Source organism: Melanotaenia boesemani, chromosome 6 (assembly GCF_017639745.1).
Source record: "Melanotaenia boesemani isolate fMelBoe1 chromosome 6, fMelBoe1.pri, whole genome shotgun sequence".
Taxonomy (NCBI): domain Eukaryota; kingdom Metazoa; phylum Chordata; class Actinopteri; order Atheriniformes; family Melanotaeniidae; genus Melanotaenia; species Melanotaenia boesemani.
In genome coordinates, this window is record NC_055687.1 from 16,945,384 (window position 1) to 16,956,507 (window position 11,124).

Below are 11,124 nucleotides of genomic sequence, written 5' to 3' on the forward strand. Positions count from 1 at the left end.
GACATTAAAATCATATCCAAAACATTGGCTGCTAGAATAGAGAGTGTATTAACATCTCTATTTTTACAACAGGTGCCTTAGTTTATTAGATATGTCTCTAAATATCAGTTTAATCTGTTTGGATATTCCAGTTGCTTTTTTTTCCTGCATTGTCTTTCATGCTGTGTTAAAGATGAGAAAGTTTTATGAAGATGAAGGGTTATTTTCTAAAGTTGGAAACAAAACAATTTCTGTTCCACAATGTATGATCTTACATCACAAGATATTTTGAGGACAGAAAGCTAAAATTTTAGCTGATGTGTTCTTCATTTAATGCTGCTAGTATGAAAATAGCCAACAGTGTTTAAATTAATAAATAAAAAAAACGTCCATTAATGCAAATGGAGCATTATATAAAAAAGAGAATATTTTATTTCTACCCAACAACGAAGTGACAACATTGTTTTAGTAAAGTTTTAACTTTAATGTAATTCAAAAGTGAAACACCAGTTGTCACATATGAGGTGCTGCTGTCACGCTTTACAACCCCACTCCTACAACCTGATGATAATTACTTATATGGGTCAAATATCATTCCTGCCACTGTTAAAAGAACGATTCATAATATATAAGGGTATGAACGAGTGACATATGTCTTACTTTCAGTATCAATTGTTGTTTCTCCTGTTTTCATCATCCCTGCTGTCTTTTCTTTTGGAGCTCCAGCGGATTTGCACCTCGACCAGTATCTTTGTGTTGGCACTCTAATGTCTCTGTGGTCTGTAACATGTGTTTCCATTTGTCAGACTGTTACCCTCATTTAACTCATCACATCAGTGTCACATGAGCTTTGTTCCACTACTTCCCAGAAAAAGCCAAACAAAAGAAGAAATCAATTGTTTCAATGGAAGCATCCAGTTAGACAACACTGCTGAAGTAGCCTTTGATTTACAAAAACTTGGCAGGAAAAAGGAATGAAATGGAGCGTGGAAAGTAGATCTGGAAAGACAAGCAAAGATAATAAAAAGGAATAGATATTGTCTAAGAAATCTATATGATGTGCAAGATTTTGAATGAACTCCTGCCAGAAAGCCACATTGACTTTAAACAATTGACTTCCATGCCTAAAGAGTATTTAATCGACACACAAAATCTTTGTGTTGCAGATTGATGTGAGCCATGGCAGGTTGGAATATTAGTGGATATAATATCAATGCTCTAAACCGGTCTTTAACTGGTTTGATCTGTTTTTACAGACCATGGTGGGGTTTGCCTGGTGTGAACAAACTGTTGCTGATATTGCAACTTTCTTTGAAATGTGCACAATCACTCCCTCTTTGATTTGATCTAGCTAGATCCATTAAAGTTAAATAAGATATTTAATGCTCCATCAGCATTTTCAGGTGACGCTGGGTCCCTCTTTTTTGGAGCTGGAGATAAATGATGGGGCAGGGTGTTTCGTCAGATTTGCTGTTATAGGTCCATGGGCGCCAAGGCAGCCTGACTTTTGCATTTGGAGGCCTGTGGAGAGCAGATAGCAGGGAGAGGTGATGATGTGCATGCTGTGTAAATAGATGGGCCTGGAGTCTATTTATAAATCCATCTGGAGTGGCCCTTAGCAGGGGTTAGCACAGGTTCTTTTGGCATACACATACACTCACACTGCACATTAGCAGGTGCTACCAGTAGGGACCCACTCCAAACTGAAACTATGATATTGCCCACTTTGCCAATTGGAAGTTGAAAATAAATCTAATTTGGTTTAATTTAATGGGATCTAGGGTTAAGATTTTATGTAGTGCAAGTCATTTGCATCTATGAAGCCAGAGAGTAAACTTCAAAGCAGGACCCATGGGATGCAAATGAAAGTGCATTAAATGGAGATAGCAGGTGTGCAGGTCATTTCCCAATCAGTAATTGTTCTTTCTGACAGATGTAGGACAACTCTGCCCACATAAAGTATGGAGGTCAACCTGCTGCACAAGTTGTCCAACAGCGTGTGACTGTAAACATTGCAATCAGTCATGCACAGTGGACAGTGCTAAGGATAGTTTAACAAAGTCATTTTGGCCTGAAAATCAATTACATGAATGTCACGTCTCTTCTTTTGCCGATGGCATGCTTGGGGTTTGCTGAGACTTGGAAGAAGATCATGCTGGTAATATCAGGTTGTATTGTTCAGTCCAATTTTAGATGTGCCTTTGCTGTTGTGCAGCACCTGTTGCTTCACCACATCCAAGATGTCACTTGGACGCACTTCTCTTGTGCCCATCAAAATGACACAAATATTTGCAAACATTTGATTTTACTGAAAAATGAGACAAGACATTGCCTTTTGAAATGTGGGCAGATGGCCGGCCTTCCTGACTCTGGTTCCTGTTAATATGAAGATTTTCCTTTCTGCTGTCACCCACAGCTTCATGCGTGCTCAGGACTGGGAATGGAATTGATGAGAAGATATGACACAAACGGTTGATTTCCTTATGAAAGAAACAATTTTTTTTATGGAATGGCTTATGTGGACACAGTTCTACACAAGTCCAGAGTTGGATAACCATAACGGATTTTTTTATTTATTTTTTTTTCAAGATTACCACGTTTTCCAAAAAGAAAAATGTCAAGTTTTGATTCATCAGACCACCCTTGCACTGGACTACTGACCACGGTGTACCCTTCTTCTGTGTTGCATTTGGCTTCAGCCTCTACTTCGCCATGACCAGTATGAAGTATGGATGGATCAATTCATCAAACCCCATAACAGTTTTCCACTTTATTTACTTTCCCCCCCTTTTTTTTTTGGCTTCATTCTTTGCACTGAAAAGTTATAATTTTATTCTGCAGCAATAAACTACCTTCACTCAGTTGTCTTCCCCAGGCCATGAAAAAAATAAAAGAAAAAAAATGACAATTGAATAACAGTATAAAGTCTTATTTATATGAATTTCTGTAGATTTTTGATATAAACAGTAAATCATTAAAATCTCTAAACTCTTTGTAGTCTTTTCATGTCCAGACTCTGCCGCCATCTAATTAAATGTGGAGTTTAGATGCATTCTGTTTTTTTTTTTTTGTTTTTTTTTGTTTGTTTTTTTACATTAAATGCTGCTTCCCAGTGTTTTAAATTGTAAAATTACATCAACTGTAATGTGTTACTGTATGTAACCACTTGACACATTAAGGTCAGTACATCAAGATTATGTTATTAACATGAACATGGATTTTTAAAAGCAGAATGCAACTTGTTTAATAAACTGATCAAATCAAATCAAACTTTATTTATAAAGCACTTTTCATACAAAAGCAGCACAAAGTGCTTTACATAATAACACATTTTTAATATATTAAATACCTTTACACACAAGTATAAAACAAAGTTCAACAACACACCTGATCATACTGTCTCACAGACACACATCATCACACTCAGACCCACACAGCACACATATACAACTTAAACTCTGATTTCTACTTTCTGTCTCTTTAACTGAAACATCAATATAAAAACATACCTACAGATAAACATCTGGCGATAAAAATCTGGCCTGACACTGAGGTGAGAAAACGATATCTTGGGGACTCATCCACACTAGAAGCCACCTCACCAAGGACCACAGAGGGCGTCACCACTGCAGAGACTGCAGTGCAGGACCCCACCAGCCACCCCGATGAGGATGATGGCAACACAAATGCATGCAGAAAGATATGCAAGAATGAAAATGGTGATTTCATAGAGAATATTTACAAACATATAAAAAATTCAGCACCTTAAACATTTGGGTGGGATCAGTATCTGCAATAACACTTCCTCACAATATCAGCATAGCAGATTCATAGAAAACAGTGTTGATGTTGCTTTGTTTCATAGACAAAGCTCATCTCTCCCCTCTTCCTTCTCTGAGTATCTCCTCTTCTACTCCTCCTTTTTCTCTTATTTTTTTGGCTTCATTCTCGGCCTCCTCTGCTTTCCTTTTCTCCTCTCTCGCTGTCTGCACGAGCCACGGCCCTCCCAGGTAGCTCAGGATCTCCTCTGGGCTCCCTCTGTGTTTGGGCTCAGGGTGGAGCAGCTCCTTTAAAAGAGTCATCACTAGAGGGCTGAGGCCCTCAAACTGTGACGGAGGAGGGTTGTCTCTTTGGTTTTCCTCCATGATAGTGTAACCATCAAAGTCTTCCTTATCCCTCCACTCAACCTTTCTAGTTTTATCTTCTTTTTCAGCCTCACGATCAAACCACGCCTTGTATTTATGGTAGCCACGGTCATCATGAGTGCTCTCCTCCCAGGGGAAGCAGCCAGTTAGCAAACAGTAGATGAGTACACCAAGGGCCCAGCTGTCAATGGAGGGCTCAACAGTTATCCAAATATCCTCCTTCTCCTCCTCTTCAATCTCCTCACTTTGCCTTTCCTCCTTGGCAATTTCCACCTCTGGAGTACAGAAAGGCGACTCATACCAAACAGCTCTAACTGTGGTGCCGATGGCACGGGTGAGGCCAAAGTCGCCCAGCTTGACCCAGCTACAAGATCTGTCACATAGGAAGATATTCTCAGGTTTGATGTCACGGTGGACAAAGCCCAGGGAGTGGAGGTGTGTAACAGCCCCACTCAGCTGGGACATCACCCTCTGAACACAGTGTTCATCCACACCAACCTACAACAGGAGGATAAGAAAACACTAGATCATTTTATACCCACTGACTGTTTCTTTTTTTTCTTCTTTTTTTTCTTCTTATTCTTTTTCTTTTTGACCTGGTGAAAGTTAGAGTGAAAAAATGAATGTGAAATCTGGTTGGAGCACTTTAGTACTGGCATTAAGACAGCAAAATCTGCGTCACCAGAGTAGTTGGTGACGCTTTTGGAAATCCCTGCTTTACTTCATGTTCTCTCTCCACTCAGGTTGCTCTTATTCTTATCAGTGTGCTGTTGTGTTACTGGCACAGACACAAAGACAGAAGTAGGTGAACTATAAGCTGTTATCAAGCTTGTCTCATGTTTTAGCTGTCAATAAAGGGAACTCAAAACATCTGGATCAGCAGTACAATTTCCTCACTGAAAAAGCTGAACTGTGGACAGGCCTGATTTATTTTACTTTGATTATTGTTGCAAGCCTTCATAGTTTTGTTGTTTTGTATTCTTTTTGGACCTATACTGATTATATTGATCTTGTTATGAATTATACTAAATTATCATTGCACAAGGTTGTTCCAGTTTAAAATAATAAAACATGATTGATGCCACACATCAGCCAAACGGACCTCTGACACAATAACACTGTAGAGATCACCATAGAGACCGGCTTGCTGGGCGAAGACATAGTAGGATGGTGTAGAGAAGAAGATGCCAAGAGCCCGTGTCAGAGAAGGATGGGTGCAGTAGCAAAGGGAGAGGTTGTATTCACGCAGGAAAGACGTGAGTGATGTCGACTTTCGAGGAGAGAATTTCAGGGCCATAGGCGTTCCTGGTGGGAATGAAGTAAGATTGAAAGGTACACTATTTAAAAGCTGTCATCACTGATTTACTGTGAGTGTTGTCCATCACTGACACAGTGAACAAATATAACTTCCCCTTTGGGACAGCTCTGTTTCACAGCTTCACTCCTGCTGCAGCAACTCTATCCCAGAGAATGCACCAAAGCACTTCATTACAGCAACAGAAGTGCAAAAGGTTAAGTGAACACTATCAAAAGAGAGATCTATCCTCATGTTACTACAGTGCTGACCACACAGTGTAGTTTCCTAATTAGAAAAAATATGCCATCTGCAAAATTTTACATCAGGCAAAGTTTAAAGTGTAATCAAAACTAAGAATTTGATTGGCTGATTCCGTATGGAAACTTGTTCCCTTTACTGTAATGGACCTCATCTTTTAGTCTTGCACTAACCTTGCTTCTTGTGCACAGCCAGCATGACCTTTCCATACGATCCCTCTCCCAGAAGCTTTACCATCTGAAAGTGTTGGGAAACGTTCAGACTGGACATGGACTGAGCTGACAGAAAACAGAGCTCGTCAAGTTCTTTAGCTGCTGTAGCCTGGATAAACACAAACAGACAAGAAAATATTAATCTTATTTACGATCATATTTCGTATTCTATATCACTGCACGATGCCTGATTAGTTCAAGAGAAATAAGATCCACGGCTTGACCACGATGTGATGAAAGATAACTACAAAAACTGAAGCGTGCATCTGAGGCTGCACATTCTGATGTGTTACCTGAATCTGCAACATGGCAAGCCCTGGTGACCACAAATCCTGTTCATCTCAGTTATTTCTTTACTTGCATACATCAACTAAGTGTTAACAAAATAAAAAAGCTTGAATTTTCCCTGCAAGCATTAGACAGAAAATTTGTGGAAAATACTGTGTGATATTATCACTTACTGATGACATTTAATCTCCATTAAGCTTTACAATAGTTTGGATAAATCCCAGACATGTCTTATCAGGACTATCTAAACACTTGGTGCTGTCAGTCTTTCTCTGCACCCATAATCAATTACTGTTTCATAAAGTCACATCCACAATCCTTTGAAGTGGATCCCCCACCACATACCCCAGCAAACTAGGAAGCCTGTGAACAACTAAGACGTGCAGCTTAACGCAAAAGATGGAGCAATCACAGGAGGATAACATATTTCTACTTGTGACCTTCCACATGTTGCATAACTAAACAGCTGACTTGATTTTAATTAGATTGCTCCTGTTGTGCTGCAGATAACAGTAGTAAGACTTAAATTACTGTGGTACTATCAATCAATGCTTCTGATTTGGATTAATGAGCCATTATATGTCACTGAAACTGTCCACTCCAGGTTTGCTACTAAAGAACCAATGGCAGCAAAACAACAACAAAATAAACCAATAGATCTAATGAGCAACTAATGAATAAATGAAAGAATTTAGCCTGTTTGCAAGAGATGTTGAACCTTAATGTTACTCTGTTGCACGAGTTAGATCTCCAGACATTTGTGACTCTTGAAAAACAATCAGTACTAAATTCTTGATGTAAATATGTCTTGGATATCATTCCCTGAGCTGTGAACACACACTGCAGTCATCATATTATTGCATTCTTCAGCTGCTTTTCATTTTACACGTGCCAAAGTGAATAATAATAAAAAATAAATCATAATTCATCATGCATTAAGAATGGCTTATTTTAACCAGGTTACAGTTTAATTACGTGACCTGCTAGTCAGTTCAGAATCTACACCTTTCTTTTGCTTCAGGAGCATGTAAACTGTGGTGTTTATTAATTAAACCCTTATTAATTTATTAGCATAAAGCAACAGGTGCTATAAGATCTTAATACAGGCTTTAATGGAGCTGACATAGTTCACATTTTTTAAGTCTGGTAGAAGTGTTAAACATTACAAGCTGAAAATCCTCTCAACAGCTTGTTTACGAAGCATCTGTAGCCTCATAGCAATTTTTGCAATAAATAGCAATCAGTACATTTATGTAATGCCTGCATGTCGTCTTAGCTGCAAAAGCTGAGTTATAATAAGATACATAAAACTGTCCACACATACAGGAAACAACTGCGTTTATATTTGTGTGTGGTTTTTTACATTTTTGCAGAACTAGATGCTGATTTTTTTTAGTGATAACTTATAAGATTGTCGTGTTAAAATACAGGCAACGTTATGTGTCATATATAAAGTGACAGGAATAATGTACAATACTTACTGTCATTTTCTGTTCAGTTGGATGATCTTTGTTTAGTTTGTTTCGGCTCTCGTCAGCATCTAATGTTCAAAGCAGGAGAAACCCTGAAAATCTGCTGATAGGCTGATAATTAAACTGGAACTGAAGCTGATATTTGTGCCTTTGCTCTGTGATTCCATGTAGTAGCACAGCAGCTTTATAGAGGACGCTCATAGATGTTTACTGGAGACCTAGTTATTGGCGGTGTACATCTCCCCAGGAGAGGCACACTAAACTCCCTCTCTCTCTTTTCCTGTTCTTGTGCCAATGCTCCTTCTCTCCGCCTCTTGCCTGTTATGCTGGCAAATATGAGTGAACCAACCACGAGGTATTTCAAACCTCTCCTCTTCAGTCCTTGCGTGCCCCTCTCCCTCCTCTACTGTACAGTCCTGTTAATATTCCAGTTTCCTCTCTGTCAATCAGCCTGACCACTTTAACTCCCCTCTCCTCAGTTGTCATCCACTTTGTGCTTCTACGCACAACCAACCCTCCTATACTTTCCATGTCTCCTTCTCACCTACTCAGAAAATCTGAATCGGTGACCCCTCCACCCCATGCAATACATTTCCGAGCAATGCATTTCCTATATCACCATCCTTTTCCCCTTAATATTTTTTATATCAAATATAGTGTAAAATAGATCATACTCACACATGACACATTCATGAGGTATTAATCCAGGTTTTTCCTTCCTGCTCTCATCTCACATTTCCACTTTCTTGTCATAAACTCTGCCCTCCTTTATCACTTTTCATCTACATTTTATTACCTATCATCACAGACTGACAAAGCTAACAGCTGAAACGGTACAAACCAGCTTCATACTGTACTATGTCTGCATTCCAGCTCTGTTTCCAGCTTAGCACCAGCTGCAGGTCAGGCCTCTCCTCCAGCTTCCATGGCTTCGACACCCTCCTCCTCTTTCCATACACACCCATAGATTTCCTTTAGTACATATATGCTACAGAACTATAATTGCCACTGCCTTGGCGGCTGTCTGTTATGTAACACAAACACTGGCTGCTATCACTACAACCTGCCTCTGTTGGAGTTTCTAACACCACTGCTGTGCTGCAACTGCTCATCACCAATATGTGCTTCCATGTTTGTGCTCGCACCACGGGGGTCTTTTGGCCACTGTTGTGACAACCAGCTTCTCTGCTCCCAAATGAAAACACAGCCTTGAGCTCCTCTGCTAAGTTGATGCCAAGACTGAGCTACTTTCATTCACAAATACTGAGGTCGACACATAGATGTACAGAATATAAACCACATGGTCAGATGGGCGATAATGCATAGAGGGGTTTTCACATACCACCCAGAAAAGCTTTGCTGACAGTTACGGTCAAGTTATATAACGTACATCTTTTGTTACTCTTTGACATTCATGAGGATGTGTCACTACCTAACAGGGAAGTTATTCTGCGCACACCAGATGTTGTGTTCACTTCCAACTCTTGCATTTGAAAAACATTTACTACATACAATGGGGTGAGGGGACTGAAGTCTTGTAAGAGTAATATAATGACAGAAATAACTTGGGTTTTTTAAACTTCCTCAGTTGTGGTGCTGCTATTATCATACCAGCATTCTTGTGATCGACTAACATAATTTAGAATATAGACCAAGATCAAATATATCATAGCTTATTATTTGTTTTGTGTGAGACTGCAATACTAAACTAACAGCATCATCTGCTTCTTAGGGGCGAATAAGTGATCAGTATATTGAAAAAGCCACACATAAAGATACACATGAAACATCATGTAGTGATCCTTTATTATATATTACTTCAATAATCCAGTTATTCAGTGACCGTTCCTGTGTCTACATGAATGAATGAATGAATGACTGAATGAACGAATGAAGAATGAATGAATGAATGAATGAATGAATGAATGAATGAATGAATGAATGAAGAATGAACGAATGAAGAATGAATGAATGAATGAATGAATGAATGAATGAATGAATGAATGAATGAATGAAGAATGAATGAATAGGTGTATTCTACCTTCAAATCATTTTCCTTTTACATATTAGTTAATTTAAATTATATTTAGTAATTAATATTTTTATAAATATATGGCATTTAATAATTTAAATTAAAATTTTAACGTTTTCTTTTAAAACTCAACAGTGAGGCAGGGCAGTTTATTTGTATAGCACATTTCATTTACAGAACAATTCAAAGTGTTTTGCATAAAACAAAAGCATCACAAATATTAAGAAATAGTAAAGGCAGCAACACAGCAGTAATCACAATAAAATAATAAATTACATTGAAATGATTAAAAGCAAGATGAGTTAAAATTAAGCTTCTTAATTTAAACTCACCTTTGATGCCACTGTGGGATGTAACCCACAAAACTGAAACACATTTGTATTTGACACTAGTTCTTATTATTTGTTATATAGATGTAATATAGATATAGATGTATGTAATATAGAGCCTTTATGACAGGCTTTATAGCTCTTTTTTTTTAGTTTAATTATAAGATCAGCATGTGTTTTATGTGTATTTTTCCAAATGTACCAGTTTATGTTTTCTGGTTGGCAAAGATAGATTATACACTATCAGGCAACAAAATAGTAGTTTAAATACAATGTACTCGTATTCAAATTCTAAACCATGCAGTGAGTTTTATGTAGTCTAGAAACTTCTAGTAAGGGTTATGTGGGCAAGTCTGTTAATCAGGTCATTTGTACATCTATAAATACAGAAATAACACATTTTAATGCCACTTAGATCCAGAATGAGTGGACCAGGATCATCATTTAATGACATTCATTAAATGCATTAATGAACTCAGACCTGGATGTTTGAGGTTTGTCTTTTTTTTCAGAAATGTTTCTTAAACAGTTCTTTTCTCACAGGTTGGACAGGAGACATAAAGGAAATATTCTTATTGAAAAAACTGTGAAACTGTACCTATCAAAGACCTGATTCTTCTTATACCCTTTACCATATTCTTTTTACTTACTTTAAAATGATAAGTATTTATTATGTTTATTACATTTGTAGGTTGTACTGAGTCAGAAATGTTCTCTTCAGCTCACTCCGCCCTGGACAAAAATAAAGGGAAAAAAGGTGTAGATAAGAAGATAAAAGGATAAAGATTTGCATGGTAAAAGGATAGCTTGCAACAACATGCATGCCAGCTGTTCCTGTGTTGCTCTCAGCTATGGTGCTTATTGTGTATTATTTATGGCACCCACAGGCAACTCTGAATCAGGGTGTTCTGGCTTCGTTTGAAGTTACAGGTGGTTAAACAGTGCCTCACTGTGGACAGTTTGTGCTACTGCATGTAGGTGAAAAATCGTGGTCAAACAGATATGATTTGGCCTGTTGCTGATCAAATTTTTACATTACCAAGAATTAAGAGAGAGATGACCCCTTAAAACACCTCTTACAAGAGAACCCTCTTTTTTCTTTCTTTATTTTT

At 38.1% G+C, this 11,124-nt stretch overlaps 1 protein-coding gene across 2 annotated transcripts; it reads right to left on the minus strand.

Annotated features, from left to right (window-relative positions):
* Nucleotides 1-3,021: 3,021 nt before the first annotated feature.
* On the minus strand, nt 3,022-8,027 carry sbk3 (SH3 domain binding kinase family, member 3). 2 transcript variants are annotated; one of them, XM_041986917.1, is made up of 4 exons: nt 7,661-8,027; nt 5,853-6,000; nt 5,227-5,429; nt 3,022-4,622 (listed from the first exon to the last, which is right to left on the minus strand). In XM_041986917.1, the coding sequence occupies exons 1-4, from the start codon at nt 7,664-7,666 to the stop codon at nt 3,852-3,854; spliced, it is 1,128 nt and encodes a 375-aa protein (XP_041842851.1). In that variant the 5' UTR covers nt 7,667-8,027; the 3' UTR covers nt 3,022-3,851. The 2 variants fall into 2 exon arrangements, with proteins under 2 accessions (XP_041842851.1, XP_041842850.1); XM_041986916.1 differs by lacking the exon at nt 7,661-8,027 and adding an exon at nt 6,185-6,436.
* Between the last annotated feature and the right edge of the window lie 3,097 nt (nt 8,028-11,124).

Coding starts and splice junctions, on each gene's coding strand:
- sbk3 (XM_041986916.1), bottom strand. Junction 5,430..5,852: donor GGCTGTGCACAAGAAGCAAG/GTTAGTGCAAGA, acceptor CATTCCCACCAG/GAACGCCTATGGCCCTGAAA. Junction 4,623..5,226: donor ACAGTGTTATTGTGTCAGAG/GTCCGTTTGGCT, acceptor CTCCTGTTGTAG/GTTGGTGTGGATGAACACTG.